General features: G+C 37.6%; 1 protein-coding gene across 2 annotated transcripts in view; it reads left to right on the top strand.

The window, feature by feature from the left end:
- The window catches only part of LOC120529507 (coagulation factor XIII A chain-like), a 255,609-nt gene that overhangs the window by 86,629 nt on the left and 142,667 nt on the right, over window positions 1-26,313 (top strand). For both annotated transcript variants that reach the window (XM_039753362.1, XM_039753363.1), the window contains one exon: window positions 11,066-11,184. In XM_039753362.1, coding sequence (XP_039609296.1) covers window positions 11,066-11,184 — 119 coding nt within the window. The remainder of the gene's footprint in view (window positions 1-11,065; window positions 11,185-26,313) is intronic.

Genomic DNA, 26,313 nt, shown 5'->3' with positions numbered 1-26,313 from the left:
TTTTGATTTGGTAGAGTACTTTTTTTTCCCCATATACATACAAACCTGCACAACCCCCACACATCCAAACTCCATGGGTGATACACCCCCTGGACGTCGACAGTGAGAAAACTCCACGGGACAAAGGACTTCAATTTCAGCAAAACTCCAAGATGAGATGATGTCCAAAGGGGGAAGCAAGTAGACAGTGTCAGTCATTGGGCTGGTCCACAGTGTCTTTAGACAGGTCTTCTGCTGTCATTGGGCAGAAATATTTCCAAGATCTGGCAATCTTGGCTTACTGTAGGATGGTGGCCCTGATCTGCTTCAAGCTTGCGTGATGTCACGACAATCAGCATGCATTAGAAAAAAAAATAACTTGCAGTATTTGAGGGGTATTTTAGGTTACCATAAAGAGAAGATTGTCATTAGATATTGAACACCGTGCATTGGCAGTGCATGACTATTTTTCATGCCTAATTAGCCATGCACTGCCCTTTGAATTAAAAAAAGACTTAAAGGAAACCCTACTCTTCCTCCCTCTCCTCAAGTAAGAATGAGACCCTGTGAAATAATAACAACAAAAGATTCATTACTACTGTATTTACAAGACATTCTTGATGGAAGAAAACAGTGTGAAGTATCTGTACAGATAGATTGGAAACAACAATGACATATATATTATATATATCTAGTGAAGGTCATCACCCAAGACCCCTGTCCATCAGTAATGCCCATGCTGTGGAAAAACAGGAGGAGACGGTTTGAAAAGGGTATTGTCTCTCCCTAACCTCTAGGTGGCAGCCCCCCTGGGTTACGGTGTCTTCACAGGTTCTCATAGGGAATATGCGGAATTGTAGTTCACTCCCTCAGTCCTGTTGGGTCCTGCGGGTTCCAAAAGGGGGTGCCAAAAGATCAGCAAGCCTTACTTTGTCGGACTTCAACCTTACCAGAAGTGCCTCCGGGCCAAACCTTTGGGACACTGGAAGTATTCCTGCTTTAATTAAACTGCAAAAAAACTGGTGACTTTATTAGTTTGTTGTCAAATGAACTGAATTGTTTTCAATATTTTGACATAAACTCTTATTCTTTGTCTATGTAACATTTGCACAAATGTGTAAGAATATTGGAGAGGTTCACTCAGTTCAGGGTGCTACAGATAAATAGTGTTCTTCAATTGTTACATTTCCTTTTCTTTTAATACTACTGTAGGCAGATTTAAAAGTGATTTTGTTCCTCATTTGTTTATTACAATTTAATATGCTGTTATAATTTTAGATTACTTTGTAGATCAAGTATTTAAAAGTATCAGATTATGTCACTTTTAACAGTACATAAAACAGGTTAAAGGTAATTTCCATGCTTAAAAGCAAGGAAGGTAAAAGACACAACATTTTGGCTATATAGCCTTTATCAGGTGTGAAAATGAAAAGAAAAAAAAAGCCTATAAGAAACACAATTCACTTTATTGGCCCGGTACACTAATGTATACTAGGAATTTGTCTTGATAGTATTGGTGTGCCGTACAAGGACAACAAAAAATACAAAAGACAAATATATGAAGATAAAATATAAAATGATAAAATATGATGCAGCAAACAAGGGCAATACAAAGAAATAAAGAGACAGTAGAATTAAAATGTCCTGGCAGTCTAATATGAAGGAATACATAGATTCTAAATAGAAGCTCAGACCTGATTAGTAAGAATAACTGCATATGGAAAAAAAACTGTTAAGGTGGTGTGTTGCTTTTCCAGAGGGAAGTTGGATCAATAATGATCTTTGTGGCCCTCTTCCTTAACCTGGACTCATATAGGACTTCTATGTGTGGTAAGTTACAGCATATAATCCTTTCCCGGGCTTTGATGATGTGTTGCAGATGGACCTTAGCCTGAACAGAGGCAGCACCAAACCAGACAATTATAGATGAGGTCAGAATGAACTTGATGATGGGCTGTGTAGAATACGACCAATATTGCTTGAGGAAGATTGAAAATCCTCAGCTGATGCAAAAGAACATTCTCTGATGGACTTTCTTAATAACGTATGTGATGTTATTGTCCTACTTAAGGTTTTGTGATAGCACAGTGCCCAGAAACTTAAAAGATTCTGTCATCCTAATGGCATAGCCATTTATAGCAAGGGATAGGTGAGCAGGTGACTGTTTCTTGAAATCTATGGTCAAAAAACTCTCCTGAGTATTTTGAATATTAAGGTCCAAATTATTATGGCTGCACCACAATGTAAGATTTTCCACGTCTTGTCTGTATACGGATTTATCATTGTTTGAAATGAGGGTATTAGTGTTATGCCATCTGCAAATTTAAGGTTTGACAGACAAATCATTAGAGGTACAGTATTTTTTATAAAGTGAGAAGAGTAGTGGGGAAGGACATATCCCTGCGCTACACCAATACTGAGGGTTAATGGGTCAGACGTGTGTTACAATCATATGTACTGTTTCCTTTCTGTAAGAAAGCCTGTGATCCATTGGCAGATTGAACTGGGTGAGTTTCTTATCTAGGAGCTCTGGAATGATTATATTCAAAGCAGAGCTAAAGTCCACACACAAGATCCTGACATATGCCCCGGCTTATCAAGGTGTTGGTTTTGATTAAGCTGAAGACTCCTTTTGCAGTGATGACAGGAGGGGGAAGCTGAGAAGAAGAGGAGTGTGGAGTAATAACAGTAACAGATATAGGTGGGGAAGGATGGAACAAAGTCAGGGCAGATGAAAGGAGAACAGATGAATAGAAAGGATGAAGGGAAAAAATAAAAAGGTTAGTCTGTCATTAAGACCGGGGGAAATGTGTGATCCCAGCATGAGAATGAGCTTAGCTTCTTATATTATTTTTTAAAATGAGTCTGTTAAGCCCTGTGGAAGAACCCAAACAGAAAGAACAGTTGTGCCTATGATCAAGGGATGTGAAGTGTTCTATATTGGGCACAGTAAGGTCGTTAATTTTAAAGTCTCGTACATGGTCCCTGAAATGGTCTTCTGGCCATCTCCCCATTTCACCTATGCAGATGGAAGGACAGTTGCTAAAAGAAATGCAAGTAAATAAGATTTTTAGACTGGCAAGAGGCCCATTGTTTAATGTTGAATTTACCAGAGGGACCAGATGCAATGGCATTGTTGGTGACATATTTGCAAGTGACACAGTGGGGAATGTGGTTCTCTTCTGTGAACTCGTGCCGACCGCCAGGGGAAAAGGGGGGGCGGTTTGGCAAACATTTACTCGAGCCGATTAAAATGTAAAGATGTTAGTTTTGGTAAATTTAAGTCCTTTGAGTATCTCGCCGTTGTTATTCATGGAGATTCTCACGTTCTCGTATTATCCGTGTATAGACCTCCTAAATATAACGCGTCTTTCCTTGAGGAATTCTCTGACTTAATGTCAATTTTAGTTACAAACTATGATGCACTCTTAATAGTCGGCGACTTTAACTTTCATGTCGACAATCAGTGTGACCAAAAGGTAAAGGAATTCATGAACCTCCTGGACTCTTTTGATTTGAGGCAGCTCGTAAATCAGCCTACACATAAAGCAGGTCATACGTTAGACTTAGTGATTACTAAAGGACTTAAAGTTGATATAAAGCAGGTCACTGATATCGGTCTATCAGACCATTTCCTTCTACTATTTAATATAGAAATAAAGATAGAAAACGCTCATGAGAAGCATTTTGTTAAAAAACGCTTCTTTGACTCATCAGCAGCTTTAAAGCTTACAACTATTCTAAGCAATCAGTCCGTTTATAATGCCAGCTATAATAGCGAGGATAATGTAAATAGTAAAGTGGAAAACTTTAACTCTAAAGTAAGAACTGCTGTTGACATAGTTGCACCTGAAAAGACAGTTAAAAAATCCTCTAGTACTGTTATTCCATGGAAGACCCAAAGAGTGTCTGATTTAAAAGAACATGTCGTAGAGCTGAGCGTAAATGGAGGAAAACTAAACTAACTATCCACTATGAAATATTAAAAGTTAAAATAACAGAATACAATAACACTGTCCGTCTTGAGAGGCTGCTATTTCTCTAATATTATAAATAACAATGCTAGTAATCCCAGAGTCTTATTTTCAACAATTGACCGTCTGTTAAACCCAGGTAACACAAAGGAATGCCCCCAGAATACTTCCAGTGAAACCTGTGAGAACATTGCTGTATTTTTCACTCAAAAAATTAATGATATTAGAGATAACATAGTATATCTCCCCAACACTGCAGAACCTCCAAAGCCCGGTACTCCGTTATAAACAAATTAAATGCTTTCACCAGGATAGATTTACCTGAATTACATAGTATAATCTCTCAACTGAAATCCTCCACCTGCGTCCTTGACCCAATACCAACCAGGTTTTTCAAAGAAATATCAGGCGTTCTAATTGACAATATTCTGGACATAGTAAATTGTCATTAGATACGGGGTCTTTCCAGACTGTCTTAAGACTGCTGTAGTTAAACCCCTTCTTAAGAAACATAATCTTGACCCCTCTGCCTTTGAAAATTTTAGACCCATTTCTAACCTGCCCTTCTTAAGTAAAATTTAGAGAAGGCAGTCATTATGCAGTTAAATGACCACCTAAATAAACATGCTATTCTTGATACTTTTCAGTCAGGCTTCAGAACAAATCACAGTACAGAAACTGCACTTGTTAAAGTAGTAAATGACTTTGGGTAAATGCAGACAGAGGCCATTTATCTGTTCTCATCCTCTTAGATCTGAGTGCTGCATTTGACACCATTGATCATAATATTCTTAGAAATCGCCTTAGTCAATGGGTGGGCCTCTCTGGCAGTGTCTTAAATTGGTTTGAATCCTACCTGGCAGGGAGAAAATTCTTTGTGAGTTGTGGTAATCAAATCTCAAAGACACATGATATCCGATATGGTGTTCCACAAGGCTCTATCCTGGGTCCGCTGTTATTCTCAATCTACATGCTTCCGTTAGGTCAGATTATCTCAGGTTACAATGTGAGCTACCACAGCTATGCTGATGACACACAGCTGTACTTATCTATAGCACCTGATGACTCCGACTCTTTCGATACACTAACACAATGTCTTACTGGTATTTCTGAATGGATGAATAGTAATTTTCTCAAACTAAATAAAGAGAAAACTGAAATTTTGGTAATTGGCAATAATGGATTCAGCGAGGTTATCAGAAATAAACTTAATGCACTAGGATTAAAAGTTAAGACGGAAGTAAAAAATTTAGGGGTAACCGTTGACTGTAATCTGAATTTTAAATCGCATATTCATCAGACCACTAGGACAGCATTTTTTCATTTAAGAAACATAGCTAAAGTTAGACCTCTTATATCATTGAAAGATGCTGAGAAATTAATTCACGCTTTTGTTTTCAGTAGACTAGATTACTGTAACGCACTCCTCTCAGGACTACCCAAAAAAGACATAAATCATTTGCAACGAGTGCAGAATGCAGCTGCTAGAATCCTAACTGGGAAAAGAAAATCCGAACACATTTCTCCAGTTTTGATGTCACTACACTGGTTGCCTGTGTCATTCAGGATTGACTTTAAAATACTGCTTATGGTTTATAAAGCCTTAAATAATCTCGCTCCATCTTATATATCGGAATGCCTGACACGTTATATTCCAAATCGTAACCTTAGATCTTCAAATGAGTGTCTCCTTATAATTCCAAAAGCTAAACTTAAAAGAAGTGGTGAGGCGGCCTTCTGCTGCTATGCACCTAAAATCTGGAATAGCCTGCCAATAGGAATTCGCCAGGCAAATACAGTAGAGCACTTTAAAACACTGCTGAAAACACATTACTTTAACATGGCCTTTTTATAACTTCACTTTAACATAATCCTGATACTCTGTATGTTCAATTCTTCATAATAACTATTCATGGTGGCTCTAAAATCCGTACTGACCCCTACTCTCTCTTCTGTTTCTTTTTCCGGTTTCTTTGTGGTGGCGGCCTGCCACCACCACCTACTCAAAGCATCATGATGCTCCAACAATGATGGACTGAAAGCCAGAAGTCTACGTGACCATCATCATCAGGTCCTTCCATGAAAATATGATGATTTATGTTAGGTAGAATGCCCAGAGGGGACTGGGCGGTCTCTTGGTCTGGAACCCTACAGATTTTATTTTTTCTCCAGCTTTGGAGTTTTTTGTTTTTCTGTCCACCCTGGCCATCGGACCTTACTCTTATTCTATGTTAATTAATGTTGACTTATGTTTATCTTTTATTGTGTCTTCTATTACTCTATTCATTTTGTAAAGCACTTTGAGCTACATTTTTTTTTGTATGAATATGTGCTATATAAATAAATGTTGATTGATTGACTGTGAAGTGAGCTGTGAATGAGAAGATTGCATAAATTAGGTGATCTACTGAAGGAGATGATGGTAGGGTTAGGAAAAAATAGCTACTGTGAAAAGATAAGTCTGCAAAACGGTAAAAGTTTGTTTATTGGCTTGTGGGAGAAATATATTGTTAGGGTGGAATGGGAGGAATAGCCAGATTTGAAGATTAGAAATACGGGACACTCTTAAAATCTCTCTCTATATTATTATACTGTATATATAAATTTATATATGCCCCTACACACCCAGACTAATATATTATATAAAAGTAGAGACATAAGTTAAAAACATAAAGCAAGAATTTTAATGGGTTATGATGAAAACAAAAGTAAAATCATTTGAAAATTATTTAATACAAGCTAAAAAGAATTCTGTAAAAGTGAAATGATTAAAAAATATTTATTTAATACAGACAATAGAGAAATATTATTATTTAATACAGGATGTTAGAAAAAAAGTGGGCCATGGCAAGTAGTAACAACATACTTTGTTGACGCGATAGATAGATAGATAGATAGATAGATAGATAGATAGATAGATAGATAGATAGATAGATAGATAGATAGATAGATAGATAGATAGATAGATAGATAGATAGATAGATACTTTATTAATCCGCAGGGGGAAATTCACATACTCCAGCAGTAGCATACTGATAAAAACAATATTAACTAAAGAATGATAAAAATGCAATGTAAGTTAAAAAATGCAAGGTGGAGAGTGCAAGGCAGGTATAACAGTCAATAGTCTTGTGTAGTGTTAAAGTTTACCCAAGGGTGGAATTGAAGAGTCGCATAGTGTGGGGGAGGAATGATCTCCTCAGTCTGTCAGTGGAGCAGGACAGTGACAGCAGTCTGTTGCTGAACCTGCTCCTCTGTCTGGAGATGATACTGTTCAGTGGATGCAGTGGATTCTCCATGATTGACAGGAGCCTGCTCAGTGACCTTCGCTCTGCCACGGATGTCAAACTGTCCAGCTCCATGCCTACAATAGAGCCTGCCTTCCTCACCAGTTTGTCCAGGCGTGAGGCGTCCCTCTTCTTTATGCTGCCTCCCCATCACACCACCTCGTAGAAGAGGGCGCTCAGCACAACCGTCTGATGGAACATCTGCAGCATCTTATTGCAGATGTTGAAAGACGCCAGCCTTCTAAGGAAGTACAGTCGGCTCTGTCCTTTCTTACACAGAACATCAGTATTGGCAGTCCAGTCCAATTTATCATCCTGCTGCACTCCCAGGTATTTATAGGTCTGCACCCTTTGCACACAGTCACCTCTGATGATCACAGGGTCCATGAGGGGCCTGGTCCTCCTAAAATCCACCACCAGCTCCTTGGTTTTGCTGGTGTTCAGCTGTAGGTGGTTTGAGTCGCACCATTTAACAAAGTCTGATTAGGTTCCTATACTTCTCCTTCTGCCCACTCCTGATACAGCCCACAATAGCAGTGTCGTCAGTGAACTTTTGCATGTGGCAGGACTCCGAGTTGTATTGGAAGTCCGTTGTATATAGGCTGAACAGGACCGGAGAAAGCACAGTCCCCTGTGGCACTCCTGTGCTGCTGACCACAATGTCAGTCCTGCAGTTCCCGAGACGCACATACTGAGGTCTGTCTGTAAGATAGTTCATGATCCATGCCACCAGGTATGAATCTACTCCCATCTCTGTCAGCTTGTCTCTAAGGAGCAGAGGTTGGATGGTGCTGAAGGCGGTAGAGAAGTCCAGAAGCATAATTCTTACTGCACCACTGCCTCTGTCCAAGTGGGAAAAGAATCAGTGTAGCCTGTAGATGATGGCATCCTCTGCTCCCACATTCTCCTGGTATGTTGCAATGCTGATACAGAACTGCACAGCAGCACAGTTGAAGACCAAAACGGTATAAGTGTCGCTGTCCTCAGCCAACCATAGCAACTGAACAAGTTGCAAATAGGCAGCAAACACTAGTTTCCTTGTTATATCTGGGTTATTTTCATCAAGAGAATCTGAGAAAAGAAAGTATAATTACTTATAAAGTTACAACTAAGTACTGTAAGAAGGTAGTAAAAATATATTTTTATTACGAAATTTGAAAATGAACTAAATACGAGACATTTGGGTGTCCCTGAAAGGTCAGTACGGGACAGCGGACAAAATTATCCAATATGGGACATGTCCCATATATAAGGGACATCTGGCAACCCTAGTAATAGTGGAATTAAAGCGGGTGTTTCAAACTCTACTCCTGGCTTGAGTGAGGGCCCTTTCTACAGCATAAGAAGGATATCTTCTATCAATGAAGAAGCTTCTCATTCTGTGAGCTTCATTATAGAAGTACATAAAAAACACATCCATATCTAAAATGGTTCAATGTATCTTTTTTTTTGCTCAAGTTACAATTTGTTTACTTATTGACGTGTAAATTTGCTTGCACTTTTATATTTTTTACTTTTATCTATATTTTCATATTTTGTTATTTATCCAGATTTCTCCTAAGTTGTCTATATTAACTGGTATAAAGTTGGTATCAGGTTTTATCCATCCATGATTCCATTTTCTGAACATGCTTATCCCATTATATGGTCACATTCAACTGCAATATTTTCTAGCAGCACTCAGTGCTAAGAGGCATCCAACTTTAAACACGGTGGTTGTCCAACAGAATATTCAAGCTCCAAACAGGCCAGAATTTGAATGCAGGACTATGAGGCTATGAGGCAGAAGTGCTAAACACTCCACTAACTTAAGGTAGTCATACAAATAAAATTACCAAATGCAGAATTATTTTACACATGTACATATAGGTCTAGCATGTTTATTTGTTGACTAATAACATTTAGTGGAAGTGGTTATGATGACTTTTTTCATATCGACTGTGTATTTTATACATTTTCTACATAAAAGATAAAAAACATTGTAAGGGTACTTTAGTTACTGCAAAGAATTACTGAAAAATGCAACCGGAGAATATGAAGTACTTTTGAAAATGTTACAGTATGCATTGTAGAAAATGTTTGTCTATGTTTATTAATGCAGACTAGAAAAATTAGACCATTGCATTTTCCATTTGACTCCAGTCCCATTAGGACTGATAGCTTATATAAAAGAATGCATATGAGGAATATAATGCAAGTAGGTCATATATCATAGATCATGCAGATCCTCTCATTTTCCAATATTACACTTTTGTACTGATTGATAGTCAAACTGTGTCAGTGTCTGTTTATGCCAGGTAGTCCATGTCACTTTTTCTTTTATTAGAAGCATGTTATTTGCTTACACAGTTGGTACTTAATGAAGGGATTGCCTTTTCACAACTGTTTGAGTTTTTAAATAGCAAAAGTATGCATCTTCTGTGAATGCAGTATCTTTTCAATGGCTTTGACAAATAATTTAAAATATTTTATGGAAACAATAAGTAGAAGAACATAGACACTGTATTAGACTTCCTAGTCCTGTCCACTCTTATTAAGTAAAACAAGACTCCAGTTTAACATCAAATATGGAATTAGTGCAACAAACAATGTTCATGGATTTTGTCATCTCTGCATCCATCTGTTTTTCCACTATTAAAATTAAACAGATTGCACATCAAAAGCTTTTCCTTCTTAATGAGATTTTATACTGTACAACAGTTGTGCTGTCTTGTGTTTCTTGCTTGGATTAATGGGTGACATAAATAAATACTCATTCAACTAGCAATTATTTTTCACTTTTCAGACAGGTAATTCATCTCCAAAGATCAATTATGAGAAGCACTTTGTGACAGTGTAAACTACATAAATATTTATTTTTTATAGTAAGAAATCAATGTGGAAACACAAAATATGATTTATCACTTCTTAGTTCATAGACACCTGACTATTTTATATAAATTATGTAAATAATAAGTTGACAAAACTTGCAGTAGGACATTATTTTCATCTTCTTTTCCACTTAGGTAAAAAAAAAAATCAAAATAACTCTTTTAGGTTTTAAGGTGAACCTGGAGCAAAGAAGATTGTTCCCTTTTTATTTTATAAGTTGAAATATCCTCCTCCTTCCTAGTCTTACAACATACTGACTACTCAACTTATAATGACATTATGATTAGCAGTTTAAAAATGTATCCTCTGTCACATTCAAAAGTAATAACAACATGCAAGACCATTAAAATGGGGGCTATTGGGGAAGGACAACCCAACAATAATTAAGTCTGAGCTAAGTGAAAATGGAGAGGCTTCCCTTGCACCCTTTTGTTTTTTGAATTCTGGTCCAGACACTTTTGGTGAGGAGTTTCCCTTTTCCCCTTCATGTCTGTGTGGATTTTTTCCAGGTATGTTATTTTTCCTCTCACATGCCAAATTCATGCAGGTTATCAACAACTCTAAATTGCCTTCATTGAAGTGAGAGGAAACGTGCATGCGTGTTGCTCTATGTTGACTGGCTCTCCCATTCAAGATTGGTACCTGCCCTGTACTTGATGTAGATGTTACAGGCAATAACTCCTGAGACCCTGAGCTAGATTACATATATGAGTGGAATAATTCATGAATATGTGGATCAGACTCTTTGCAGGTGCATCTCCTTAAATGCAGGCCAGGAATGTCAATACCCTTTCCCTCCAACAAGTCAAGAGGGATGTTTGCTAAAGAAACTCCTAAATCCATCGCTCTTCTAACCAAAGCTACAGTTATCTGAATACCGTATAATGACCTGGTATTTGTGGATGATGGTTTACAAGATCTTCACACTAAGGTTTTGAATATCTTGTATTTTAGATGATTCGGTATTCCTGAGTGATGAAGAGGAGAGAAAGGAGTATGTACTAAATGAATATGGAACCATTTATTATGGGGAGGCAAGTAATGTGGAATGCAGACCATGGAATTTTGGTCAGGTAAGTTTCCTTTTTGTGCTTTTAATCTGACACTTTGTTTTAATTTCTCTACACATTCATGACACTAAAATTATGTGTTGCATATTGAGAGTATTTGCAAACATTACTAAAAAAAAATTCAGGTGAAGAATGTAAATTTACATCAACAAAAACAAATCAACCAATAATTTCACTATAATTTAAGGTAACAATCCTCTAAAAACCAGAAAGACTTGTAAAAAAGAATAAAATATCTTTATAAAATAAATTGATTTCTCCGATTTTTTTCCTTGCTTTATTTACTTGATATCATTCTTAACTGCACAGAATTTCAGTCACTTCACTGCTTTGATTTAGCTAACCAATTTCAAGGAAAAACCTTTCCTCTGTTTTCAAATAAGGCAGTCACAGAACCCAAATGAGAAGGCAGAACATTTCTTTATTTGCACCATGTTATGCACGGATGTCTCAGTCCTTGAAGTGAGCAATCAATTAAACAATTCATCTTCTTAAACTTTTTTCTAATTAAATCACCTTATCTAATACATCATATCATCCGACTCTATTTAATATGCAGAACTTTATCACCTCCTCCAATCAACTGATGCCACCAGTAATTTCTGACTCATGTTGATTCTCCCATTATACTGAACACTGTTTCATTAAGAGGGGAATTTTGCGGATTATCTTATTGATCATAGCACTGCTTCTGGGAGATGCATGGGCTTTCCCTTCAGTTTATCCTCGCTTTCAGGAGAGATGTGCGTTTCTCATTTACATCATTCTGACCATTGGTAGCTTCTCTAAGATGAGGTAGAGACCTCTTGCTTTAAGATACATCTAGTTAACCCTTGAGTTACAGTCCTAACAATTCATTCTGCTATATCTTCACAGAAACACACAATTTTAATGAATTGTAAATGATTATTATATATTAACTAAAAATCTTGAACCCTTTGTTTATACTCTGTGTGCTGATATGACTAAAGTATACTGTCCTAAACCTTTCATGTTATAAAATAATAATGCTGCACCATTAGTAAAATCTTTAAACCAATTAATCAACCCTTGAGGGGACTCCAGTTTGCCATATAACTGAAATGGTTTATTTTGTGGATGTACATTATTGAATTAAGGTATCCAATAGACCATTTTTCTTCATGTGGCACTACTACAACTGAAACCAGAGAAAGATGTGTCAAAATATTAAGAACTCTGCTCTGTGCTCTTAAATGTCTCGGTAAGAAACTTTAGGTCAGACAATGTTACAGAGCACTCTGGTTCAACTTTTTTAAAAAATGTGTAGGTGCATGACCTGCTGTTGTTCAGTTTTTCAGGGTTAGGACACATCCCTGAAACCATTCTCTAACTAGAATACACTAAACCCTTGTAATATAGTAGTATTCCCTCAGCGTGCAGATTAGTGATCGTAAGTAATTTAACTTTTTCTGTTATGTAGGTTTCATCTTGGGAATCAAGATTCCCCCCACAATTTAAAAACTGGCTGTTAGATTGACTGCTGTCTTGAATTTTTTTCAGTTTGGGTATTTCTGATAGTTGTTTATGATCTTCAGTAGCTTTTCTTTTAAGTAAGTATTTAATTTAACAAGGATGTATATAGAATGTGGAAGAAAACGAAATTTCTTCAAGGAAAACCATGTGTGCAAAAGGAGGACCTTTAAACACAGTAACTGAAACCAGGCCTATTGAACTATGTGAAGGCCTCACTGCCCACCTTGGCACCATATCCTCCTACATTTTCCTGTGGAGATATTTATTTATTTCTCATTCACTGATACCATGACTGTGAGTTACTATAATATATACTATGTGTAATACATGTTATACTAGAATATATATAACATACTGTATGTTTTTTATAGTGATATACAGTACAGTATATTCATGATATTGATTGGAGGAATATACAGTGATTTGAAGTGATCTGTTTGCATTATAACTCTACCCACCTGTTTTTTTACCTGCTCAAAGTTGAAATATAGAGTTTGTGAACTGTTACATATTTTTTGCTTTTTGTTAAATGACAGCTGACATTAATATTCTAAATATTCCTTCCTTACGTAATGGTAATTTTTCCCTTAGTGCTGATTCCTCTTCAGACCAATGCCTCCATCTCTAGTGCTTTCTTCCTAATCTAACACTTGTCTTGTCCACTATATTCTGATTCTCTTCACAGAACTCTTTTCTGCCTCTTTATTTAATTTCAGAAACCTGTCTGTCTTTTTATCTGTCCATTCTCAACCTTTTTCATTTTATGCATTTTTCAGTTTTTTCCAATTGGTGGTATCTGTCACCCATTCACAGACAAAAATATTGAAAATACATTTGTTATATTATGCAGTTTTTATTGGCTGGCTAGAAAATGCAAAGTCATAGAATATAAAATATTTATTAAACACCTTCCAACAGCTAAAGGTTGGTGACTTTGCTTTAATTTCAAGCTACTTTACCATATGTAAAAGAATGTTATAACGATTGAAAAATGTTATGTTCATTTACATCTCCACATCTACAAAAATAAATCTATGCTGCTCTTTGATGTGACACATACCATCAATAACATTGTGACCTACAATTTTCCTTTGGTTGAGGTGATTTCCCACCTTTGTTAGTTTGTGCCATCAGAAGTAATGTCTAAGTTCAGACATACTGTCTCTAGAGCCACTGGATACTAAATCAATGGATGAGATCCTGGTACAGTGTGTAATTGACTGGCAAGCTCTTCAGGATTTTATATTCTTCTTGTTATTCTTAGATGCTGGTTTGTTAATATACAATTAGAATAGAATCAGAAATACAGTATATATTATTTAAGACTTTTTATCAAATTGTACTCCAGCAGACACTGAGGTATGTTTTTGTAAATATTTCAGTTCTTTTTTAGTTTATTAAATGTTGCCTAAATTCAGCTTCCAGAGTGCACTGAGATTCACAGCCTTGCCTCTTCAGCAGTCTAGTTAATGGTCTTTGGCATAAACCAAGCTACCCAGCTCAAGGTAAAATAAGCACAAATAAAATGTTGGCTCAATGTCTTCGACACATACACTCTTAAATATGAGTGTTTTTTTATCTAAGGATATTTCACACTGCCAAAGACAACAAAACAAGCTTCAATTTACAAGAGTAAATTCACATTCTGAAAGGCTTTGTAGATTTTTATTTTTAATTTGGCAGTTTTATAATAATAAGATGCTATGCTGCTCTCCTGTAGGAATTATTGCACCTGTTCTTGCTTCTGAAGTGCCATTTTCAAGAGCTATGCAAAAAGCCACAAAAGAACAGCTCTGTCATTTAAGTTTTGATATTATTTTATTTACCTAGACACGCACCCAGGGAAAGCACAGATTTTCATCCTGTCCAGTGCATTCTGCATTTTTGCATACAGTATGCTTGTTTCTACATCTTCATGTATGCTTGCGCACTATATTGAAGAGACAGAGAACCCTCTTTATCCATTTTGTGGGTAGCTGTCAACATCTACTTTAGAAGAGAAGGAACCTCTGTTAAAAGACATCACATCAAATATCTTCTGGGCTTCCTTTTATCCTTTTAGAAAATTAATTATATTATACTGGCTTGACATAAATAAATATATTGTACCAAATAAAGAAATCATGGTAATAATGTTGTCTATGTCTGGCAAGAAGCTGCTAAGGGAAAGGGAGCCACTACGATGGCATAATTCAGCACTAAATCACTACAGATAAGGTAGAAAACTACTCTGGCAGGATTACACAGTCATATGCTCTGTTTTTTGTGCTGTGCTCCCATAGAATTGTGCTAGATATGGTATCCATTCAAGCATTAGAGAGAAGCATCCTAGATTGAAACAAATTATGATTTGCCTGGAAGCTAGAAGGTAAAAAAATGACACAAGAATGTTAGAAGTTTAAACATATCCTGGCCATTAGAATGCACATAGCCTAAGAGGAGAATGAATGGAATTGTGCTGTGTCTGTCTAAAATAGAAGATAACTAGGTAGATGCATTTACCTGGCACTAAAAAAGCAACAGAAGGTTCATTAAGATTTTAAGGACTTTCAGAACTCGACATGATGTTTTTTTGGAAGAAATAAGTGGATAGGACTGGCGAGGTTTGTTGGGCTTAGATTATCCTAATGTTCTAATGAGTGCTGAAAGAAGTTCTAGCCTGTTATCCCTGGTAAAAATGCACCAGTATAATACCATTAACATTACTGGTACCATTGCTAGTACAGTATATTATACCAGCATAATATAATGATAATGAATCTTAACTTGTAAAAAGTAACTCCAACATTATGTTTAAAGCAACCTCATGGCCAGAGCCAGAGGGAGTTTGTGGTGAAGAGTGGACTAATTGGGGGAATAATGGTGAGAAGTGGTGTGCTGTTGTCTTTCAGTCAGTCGGCATATGTGGGAGAAGGTTTCATTTTTGATAACACCCCAAACACACCAATATATTTTTAAACAGTCCCATGTGATTGATTATGGATCATGTACTTTCCAACACCATACCCTTGCCAAAATAAATTCTTACCTACAGACCTGGTGGTAGTGTTGAGGGCATGTGAGCACAAGGGTTCAACAGTCATTTAGGAAGGTCTACTGAGGCTGCATTTTGGCCATACTTTAGTTTATTTCTGTTTTATGTCCTTGCAATGTTCATCTGTATTTTTATTTAATAGAAACAATATATAATTCATTACCTTTTAGCACCTTTGCCATTTTCTGAAGTGTGAAGAGTTACTACAAGGTCCCCCTCCAGCACACTGTAATTTAAATGTTTTCAACGAGATGACCAAAGCATGTTTTGAATCATCAAAGAAATCCATTGTTACTAATGTACCATACATTTACTGAATTAATTAGAAAAGCAAATGCACAGTTATTCCCTGAAACACATTGTTGGCCCACTTTCCATTTTTAAGTGGATCGGATGTGCAATGAAAATAAATTTTTCAGTTTCCCATTGAGAATAATCCCGGAAAGCAGCTATGATCAAGGACTACAGTTTTCAATTATTAAATATTCTATATCCTCACTGCTTCAGATTATTTATGTTACCTAAAACAAAAATCCACATATTGATTGGCCATTGATATTTTTTAATTTACACAAAGTAATTTGCCAGGTGCCTTTCTTTGCACAGCATGCTTCCAATTAGAAGACTAAATGGTTGATGTAGTGGCTGACTAATCTATCTAGCAAGAGTTAGAGAGATAATAAAATGCATAGTTAAAAAATAGAAAACACAAATGACTATTTAGAATCCATTCATGTTAACATATTTTAAATAAATAAACGCATGTGTTATATAGGAGTTTGCATGTTCTCCTCGTGTCTGCATGGGTTTCCTCCCACAGTCCAAACACTTGCAGGTTAGGTGGATTGGCGATTCTAAATTGGCCCTAGTGTGTGCTTGGTGTGTGGGTGTGTTTGTGTGTGTCCTGCGGTGGGTTGGCACCCTGCCTGGGATTGGTTCCTGCCTTGTGCCCTGTGTTGGCTGGACTTGGCTCCAGCAGACCCCCATGACTCTGTGTTCGGATTCAGCGGGTTGGAAAAAGGATGGATGGATGGATGGATGTGTGTGTTATATATACATATACTTGTACCTTTATACTGTATGTTACCCGGGTGGTGCAGTGGTTGCACATTCTCTCCAGTTCTATACAAGTTTTTCCTTGGTTGTCCAGTTTTTCACTCACATCCCAAAGACATGTAGGTTAGTTTAACAGGTAAAAGTAAACTGGCCTAGTATACAGTGATCCCTCGCTATATCGCACTTCGACTTTCGCGGCTTCACTTCATTGTGGATTTTAAATGTAATCATATCTAAATATATATCATGGATTTTTCGCTGGTTCGCGGATTTCTGCGGACAATGGGTCTTTTAATTTATTGTACATGCTTCCTCGGTTTGTTTGCCCAGTTGATTTTATACAAGGGACGCTATTGGCCGATGGCTGAGAAGCTACCCAATCAGAGCACGTACTACATATTAAATAAGACTCCTCAATGATATACAATATGCTTCCCGCGTGGTGCTTCACACACAAAAGCTCTAACAGCCGTATTGATTTTTGATTGTTTGCTTGTCTCTGTCTCTCTCACTCTCTCTTACATTCTCTGCTCCTGACGGAGGGGGTGTGAGCAGAGGGGCTGTTTGCTTAGAAGATACAGACGCTCCTCTAAAAAATGCTGAAAAGACTACCTTCACATTGATCCCTTCATTGCGGCCGCTTTATCGCAGTGCTTCACATACATAAAAGCCCAACAGCCCTATTGTTTTTGATTGTTTACTTTTCTCTCTCTCTCTCTGACATTCTCTGCTCCTGACGCGCACTTTGAAGAGGAAGATATGTTTGCATTCTTTTAATTGTGAGAAAGAACTGTCATCTCTGTCTTTTCATGGAACAGTTTAAACTGTTGACTAAAGGGTGTTATTTCATGTCTAGAGGGCTCTAATAATGTTAAAAAACGTATTTAGAAGGTCGTAAACAGTTTTTCAATGCTCTAACTGTGAAAATATTAGATTTATAAATAAAGAATCCTACTTCGTGGAAATTCATTTATCTGTCTGGAGCGGATTAACCGCGATAAACAAGGGTTTACTGTATAACTGTGCGGAGAATATTTATAAACAGTGTGGGAGAGTTTCTGAGGGCTTAAAATATATAAAAATAACCATACAAACATATGGTTTCTACTTCGCGGATTTTCACCTTTCGCTGGGGGTTCTGGAACGCAACCCCCGCGATCGAGGAGAGATTACTGTATTTATGAACAACTGTGTGTGTATCCATACATGTGCCCGGTAGGGGGCTGCAACCACTTCCAGGGTTCAGTCCTGTATTGTATCCAATGGTGCTGGGATAGGCCAAGTTCTCAATTGAGCTGTCACGACTGCGTTATTGCCTTGAATCTGTTTCCATTATAATTTGTGTTATTTGTTTTTCCCCCAGTACCGTACCATTGTCCCATTTCCATTTTAGGTTAGATTTTTAATTCTTCCCTGATCCCATCCTTTTAATATTATTCTAATCTTCCGGAGGTATGGCCACCATATTCTGCAATCACCTGAGAGGATAATCAAAGTCTGCTGTTTGCCCCAACTTTTTACTGTGGCTTTAGACATCTTTCAGCTGCTCTGTTTTTGGATCTTCTTTAGTGCTCTTTTTCTCTACATTTGAAAAATTCTTCATGTGTTTAGCTCCATTTTTGTTTATTTTGAGACTGTTACTCGAAGTCTAGTTTTGCGCTTCATTTAGGAGACTTTTTTGTTTTGGATTCCTGAATTCTGAATTATTGCTTATGGTTAGGATTATGCCTGATGGATTATACTTTTACCTATTGCTCTTACTGTAGTTTACTTATGCTTTGGACAGTTGCTCTTGGTTGTTTTTTTCTAGCCTATATCATATTACTTACTAAATTATTTTTGGTTTGTTTCTTATTTATTTTGTATTCCTCAAGATTTTATATTTTATGTGATTTAATTAGTAACTTCATTAATCCCGCTAACTGTTAAATAATTATTTTTAGCAGGAAATCATATATTTTATCTGAATTCTTTCAACTTAATGGTGAATTGTGTACTAGCATTTCTTTCTGCAAAGAATCTGGAACAAACTACCAAACCACGTTGTTAAAACATGAAGTATCTGGATGTGTTATTGGGAAAGCCTAGTTATTAGCTAAACAAATAAACTTTATAAAGTAGATGGTGTTCTTGTTTTGTGAAATTCTTTATGTTTTGTTTGTTTGATTTAATTTTCAAACTTATTAACAATTAATTTAAATGATTACATTAAATTTGAGAGAGTTTGGCAATTTTGGAGTAAGCACAAAATCATTAACAGATGGATGTATGAATGTAGCCCGTGAAGAATCGGTCAGGGTGGTGCTTCCACTCTCTTTCTCTGTCTTTCAAGTTGTCCTCCCTAAATGGCAGATGCCTGATATAAACATGGGTTGTTGAATGTACTGTCTCAGGGATAGGTAGAATAATTCTGAATGAAAAGGATCAGGAGATGAACAGACCTACTAAGGCTAACCTCAATGCTTATTGATAGATAGATAGATAGATAGATAGATAGATAGATAGATAGATAGATAGATAGATAGATAGATAGATAGATAGATAGATAGATAGATAGATAGATAGATAGATAGATAGATAGATAGATAGATCTACTCCAGCAGCATACTGATAAAGAACAGTATTAAATTAAAGAGTGATAAAAATGCAGGTATAACAGACAATAACTTTGAATAATGTTAATGTTTAACCCCCCGGGTGGAATTAAAGAGTCGCATAGTGTGGGGGAGGAACGATCTCCTCTGTCTGTCAGAGGAGCAGGACAATGACAGCAGTCTGTCGCTGAACCTGCTCCTCTGTCTGGAGAGGATACTGTTTAGTGGATGCACTGGATTCTCCATGATTTACAAGAGCATGCTCAGCACCTGTCGCTCTGCCACGGATGTCAAACTGTCCAGTTCCGTGCCTACAATACAGCCTGCTTTCCTCACCAGTTTGTCCAGGCATGAGGTATTCCTGTTCTTTATGCTGCCTCCCCAGCACACCACCGTGTAGAAGAGGGTGCTCACCACAACCATCTGATAGAATATCTGCAGCATCTAATTGCAGATGTTGAAAGATGCCAGCCTTCTAAGGAAGTACAGTCGGCTCTGTCCTTTCTTACACAGAGCATCAGTATTGGCAGTCCAGTCCAATTTATCATCCAGCTGCACTCCCAGGTATTTATAGGTCTGCACCCTCTGCACACAGTAACCTCTGATGACCACGGGGTCCATGAGGGGCCTAGTCCTCCTAAAATCCACCACCAGCTCCTTGGTTTTGATGGTGTTCAGTTGTAGGTGGTTTGAGTCGCACCATTTAACAAAGTCTGATTAGGTTCCTATACTCCTCCTCCTGCCCACTCCTGATGCAACCTACAATAGCAGTGTTGTCAGGACTCAGAGTTGCATTGGAAGTCTGATGTACATAGGCTGAACAGGACCAGAGAAAGTACAGTACCCTGCAGCGCTCCTGTGTTGCTGACCACAATGTCAGACCTACAGTTCCCGAGATGCACATACTGAGGTCTGTCTGTAAGATAGTTCACGATCCATGCCACCAGATATGAATCTACTCCCATCTCTGTCAGCTTGTCCCAAAGGAGCAGAGATTGGATGGTGTTGAAGGCACTAGAGAAGTCCATAAAAATAATTATTACAGCACAACTGCCTCTGTCCAAGTGGGAAAGGGTTCGTGTAGCATATAGATGATGGCATCCTCCGCTCCCACCTTCTCCTGGTATGCGAACTACAGAGGGTCAAGGTTATGGCGGACCTGTGGCCTCAGGTGGTGAAGGCCAACATGTGACGTCAGAGCGACTAGGACGTGATACCTTTGGGACTGGGGTGATGCAAGATGTTTTCCAAAGCCTTGGGACTCTCCCCTGTTCCAGGCTCAGGTTGAAGATGCACTGTAGAGGACTCCCCAGCTCCAACGCATAGGCCTTCAGCAGTCATGGCGATACTCCATCTGGACCCACAGCATTGCTGGCATGAATTCTCCTCAGCTCTCTGCTTACCTGGGCTGCTGTAATTGTGGGTGGGGGTAAACTCTCTCCTATGCTGGTATCTGCAGAAGGGTGGGTTGAGGGTGCAGTACTCCGAGGTGAGAGTGGGTTAGGGTGGTCAAACCTGTTAAAGAAGTTGTTCATCTGGTTTGCTCTCTCCACGTCTCTCTCGATGGTGGCACCCCGCTTCGAGCTGCAGCCAGTGATGATCTTCATCCCATCCCACACTTCCTTCATGCTGTTATTCTGCAACTTCTGCTCCAGCTTTCTGCTGTACTGATACTTCGCCACGCTGAGCTGGACTTGGAGTTCCTTTGCACGCGCTTCAGCTCATGCTGATCACCACCTCTAAAAGCCCTTTTCTTTTGGTTCAAAAGGCCGTTGATGTCACTTGTAATCCATGGCTTGTTGTGACCATAGCAGCATACTGTTCTTACTGGAACTACAATGTCCATACAGAAGTTGATGTAGTTAGTAGTGCAGTCAACAACCTCCTCAATGTTCTTCAAAGATCCCTTTAGGATATCCCAGTCCATAGTTCCAAAGCAGTCTCTCAGAGCCTGCTGTGCCTCAGGGGACCACTTCCTGAATGAGTGTGTGGTTGTAGGTAGCTCCCTCACTCTTGGTTTGTAGTGAGGCTGAAGCAGAACCAGGATATGATCTGTTTTCCCAAGTGCAGGCAGCGGGGTGGTGCTGTATGCGTCTTTAACATTTGCATACAGTAGGTCAATAGTCCTATTTCCCCGGGTATTACAATCCACATACTGTGAGAAAGATACCTTTCATAATAAGATAGCTCATATGGAAAATGCTATTATCTTTAAAGAAAATAGTTCAAACTGCCTCTAAGCAAGTAGGTGGTGGACTTTGTACATTTTAAACTGCATTAGTTGGTTTGCGCACCAGCACTTAAAGCTGTTGCTGCATGAAAGCCTTACATTTTCAAGGCATCAACTCTATTTTAACTTAATTTGTTATTCATGCTGCCACTGCTATACCTGCTTAAAGGGAAACATGAGCCATTCACATAGTTGTCAGTTGCATTTAATAATCATTTGTAAATTTAGTGTTTTGGAAGTCTAGTTATCAGTTTTAGGGACTACTTTGTGCATGAACACATTCCTTCATCATTCTCTTTTTCCTTGCTTTGCCTGCATTTGGAAAAAGCACTAGCAGTGTTAACTTTTCTGAAAAATATTAGCATGCATTTGTATTTTATTTTATAAATACTTTTTTGGTTTTATTGCTACATGTTTACTTTTTCAAATATTTGAATATGACTAGCTGAAATTTGCCATAATAATTTAAAAAGATAATTAGTTAATGAAGAGAGGACAATTTTGCTCATTGTACCTACTGTTTGCGCTTACCTATAATTAACTCAAGAGTTTCAGCATTTAAACAAATAACAAAAACGTTTTTCTATGTAAGTATAATAAATAAATAATTCAATTTCTTGTGTTAAAATAAATGAGCAGGAAATACATTTTGGTGCAATGTAACCTACTTTTATATCTGCAGGACTGTATTAGAAAAATAAAGAGGTGCCCTAGGAAATGCTGCCACAGAAACAAAGTGTATGTGTTTAGTCTCTCCCCTTAAAGCCTGAAAACGTTTTCCAAGTTTACATACACTTAAGCATTTTCGGATAAAAAGACACCAGCAACAATAAAACAGAATCTATATGGTATGTCATTTTTAGGAAGAATACATTTTTGTTTATAAACTTATCTTTTTAGTTTTTGAGATATTATCTAATTTAACGTTCTCAAAGCCACTTCTTCACTTTAGGGTCAAAAGAGACCAGCTAAGTTAGCAGCACTGTTTGCAAAGCAGGCTGCCAGTCCATTGCAGGGTACATTCATACACACATACCAATGGAATTGCCATGTATCCCAACCTTTGGGGATGCAGTATGAAAATACATGCATAAAAACACTACACAGACAGGGTTTAGTATTTAATTCTATGAGACCGCAAGTTAACCACCATGCCATCCTTAGCCATTATTTGATCTTTTTTTTTCCCCAAAGTGATTATTCTAAACCGTTGATGTTATGTTAAATGCCTGATGTGGAACGATTATAAAATACAGTAGTATAATTCTTCTACAAAATACCTCAAAAAAATAAGCTTTAGAGCAGCGAATTTTTTAATGCAGAATTTGTTCAAAAGGAAACTAATGAGTAGTATAGTGACTTCTTCAAAATGTTCACTAAAGCAGTGTGGTTAAGAAGCCACGTCATTGAACTTCACCACTATTGTTGAAGGTTCAGTCCCAGCCTTTGACGCACACAGTGTTGCCCTGAGCAAGACACTCAGTGATACAACTGTTAAAGGAATGTGTGAACACTTGCAATGTAAATTCACCTTTTAGTTATAGATGTCAGCCAAACGTGAAAGAACTTTTCTCTTCATTCTGCACACCTCCGGCTATAAATATAACACCAAGTTATTTCATTGCAAAAATTCTCAGATGATTTTGCACTTATGGGGTGTATTGATAAGGGGAATGAGACAGAGTATAGGAGTCAGGAGGAGAACATGGTTTCTTGGTGTAAATTGAATAACCTGTACCTTAACATCCACATAATCAAGGAACTGGTTATTGACTTACACTGCACCAAAGAGTCTCTATGTCTGGTCACTATTCAAGTACTTGGGGTCAACATTAATGACAAAACACAGAAGAATTATATAAGCAAGGGCAGAGCAGGCTGTACTTCTTTATAGCGTTCCTTTAATGTGGGAAGTGACATCTTTCACATGTTCTGCAGCCTTGTGATGGCCAATTTGATGTTTTATGCTGTGGTGTGCTGGGCTGGTAACATCATTTCAAGAGATGCCCACTGAATTAACAAGTAAATTAAAATGCAGGCTCAGTTATGGAATGCACTCTGAATCCTCTAGAGGTCATAGAAAAGAAAAGAGTTAAAACAAAACTGAGTGCTATTAGGAACAATGCTACACATTGAGCAGTTTCAGCCATAGTTTGTGCGTGTAAAAAGCCAAATTTTTCCCTGGGGACAAATAAAGTTCCTTATATCTATCCGTCTATCTATCTGTCATTTACTTAATTTTCCTTGATTCAATACAGTTAGCTTTTTAAAATGTAACTGCTACAAAATTATCCTAATTTTATTAAAAATGACGAATCTATATTTAAATAATAATTAGTGTAGGGATGTCTCATACAAAACTCTTAAGTTAGCTTGTGGCCAAATCCAAAAATTAAGCTAATACAAATATACCAGAACCAAAAGTGAAATCTAGAAATGTCAAATAATGCTAATTACACGTACAGTACAGTCTCGCTTATCCTACCTTCGCTTATCCAACATTCCGTATTATCTGACGTCCCACCACAAAAAAAAAAAAATACACATCAATCGGCAACAAGAACTGCAAGTTGCGAGCGTGAGCGTAGTCTATTTTTTGTTGCTCCCGACTCTGCCGCAGCTAATTACAGTGGAACCTCGGTTTGCAAGCATAATTCGTTCTGGAAATGTGCTTGCAGTCCAAAGCACTCATACAGTATATCAATGCAAATTTTCCCATAAGAAATAATGGAAACTCAGATGATTTGTTCCACAACCCAAAACTATTCATATAAAAATGATTAATACAAAATATAAAGTAAAAATACATAAAGCAAATTAACCTGCACTTTACCTTTGAAAAGAATCATGGCTGGTGTGAGTGAGTTTCTAAACTCTTGTGGGATTCCACCCAATGGGACGACACACGGAAAAGCGTCTCAAAGCAATCGCAGTCTCCCAGCGCTGTAGCAGTTCAATGAAAAAGCCAATCTGGAAAGATCTCGGACATGCTATAAGCGCCTGCCGCTGATGGGTGATACAAGGAACAAAGGACATTATAAATGTACTGGGCTCAGTATTACTTTCCCCCCGACCCTGCCTGACTGCATTCTTTAGGAGAATTAAAGATCCCGCTACATTAAATAACCTCGCTGTTGCTGTTTCAATCTTAATAAAGCTGGTGTTGCTAAAAGTACTGAGACTCAGCTTCGAGTTTTTGGGTGCAAGACGGGGACTCGCACGTCACAGCACAAACACACACATGCAGTCACAATGCTGTAGTAAACAGTATACGCTCGTACGGATGTTGACTATATTAGTGACGGAGTTAAGGCTAGAAACTGCAATTAATTACATTGAGCAACAAGAAGAAGCTACAGGAATCGACATAATGATGCTGCAAAGATTGCAAGACTTCCACAGCAAAGAAACGGCATTCATCAGGAAAGCAGACTACGATCACAAATGTCTTTAAATCATCACAGGACTGAACTTTTTAAGTACAGTACATACTGTATTTAACGTCAGACAATTCTGTAACTGTAAGTTCATTTTTTCAGTTAATTTATTCTGTTTTTTGTTGTAAAACATGATTATTAGGTTCGTAATGTGTAAAATTATAACATAGTTTGACGTTTAATAGGCTTTTTCTTAACACCTGCCATTATCCAACATTTTCGCTTATGCGACGTTCGGCCGGCCCGTTTATGTCGGATAAGCGAGACTCTACTGTACTTTAGTAACTTTACTCTCTGTTTCATTCTGGTATCTTTTATTAAGTATGATATTGTTGCAAAAGTAGAATTTTCACTTTCCCTTAGTTAAAACAAAGTTTAGAAACAGAAAACTGCAGTTCTCCAGTTTAGGTGCAAAAGGGAACTCATGATGTGTGAATAGAGGGAGAGAAATAAGTGGCGCACTTATAAATGACGTTATTAATATCTAACACCTGGAATGTATAAAATAAATAATAAAATAAGTTTAAATATAGATACAAAATGTCAACAAAACAGTACAACATGTCTCTGAAATGACTTTAGATCTTCTTAATATTAATAACTAGCAAAATACCTGCGCTTCGCAGCGGTGAAATACTGTCTGAATATTTTTATTAATAAAAAAGTAAACATTTTTAGACTGAACGAAAATATGTAAAAAATTAATTGTTAAGGATCTCTCTGTATACCACGTTGTCAGTTCGGCCCTCTGGTTGTAATATGACTAAGCTGTGTGCTGAGCTCACTCTTGAGCATGCAACATACAGTTGGCCATGTGAAAAGCAATCCCGCCTCAAATCAATGCCAACCTTTTGTAGTGTTTGTCCCTGAGACTTATTAATTGTCATTGCGAAGCAGAGCCTTACTGGAAATTGAACGCGTTTGAATTGAAATGGGAGATTAGATGGTATAACGGGATGCGAGGAATAAAAACTGTGTCACCTGAGGCACTGCCAGTAAATATAGTTGCTTCAATTAGGTTGTTTTGTAGAGATGTGACCTGAAGTCTTGTGCCGTTACAAAGTTTCAGTGGTTGTAAGTTTCTGCTTCCTTGGCGAAGGTCGTAAACGAAAGAAGACACCGCAGTGAACACAGAAGAGAACCCGTGGATTAAATAAAACCTACACAATAACTGTAACAATCGTAACAAATGAACAATAAAATAGAAGAGAACCCGCGAAATAAATAAAAAGGTTGCTTCGTTGGTAAAGCAAGGAAAAAGCACTTTCTTATATGTCGTTCGCTTTT

Source organism: Polypterus senegalus, chromosome 5 (assembly GCF_016835505.1).
Source record: "Polypterus senegalus isolate Bchr_013 chromosome 5, ASM1683550v1, whole genome shotgun sequence".
Lineage (NCBI taxonomy): Eukaryota > Metazoa > Chordata > Cladistia > Polypteriformes > Polypteridae > Polypterus > Polypterus senegalus.
This window is presented reverse-complemented; position numbering and strand designations above follow the sequence as displayed.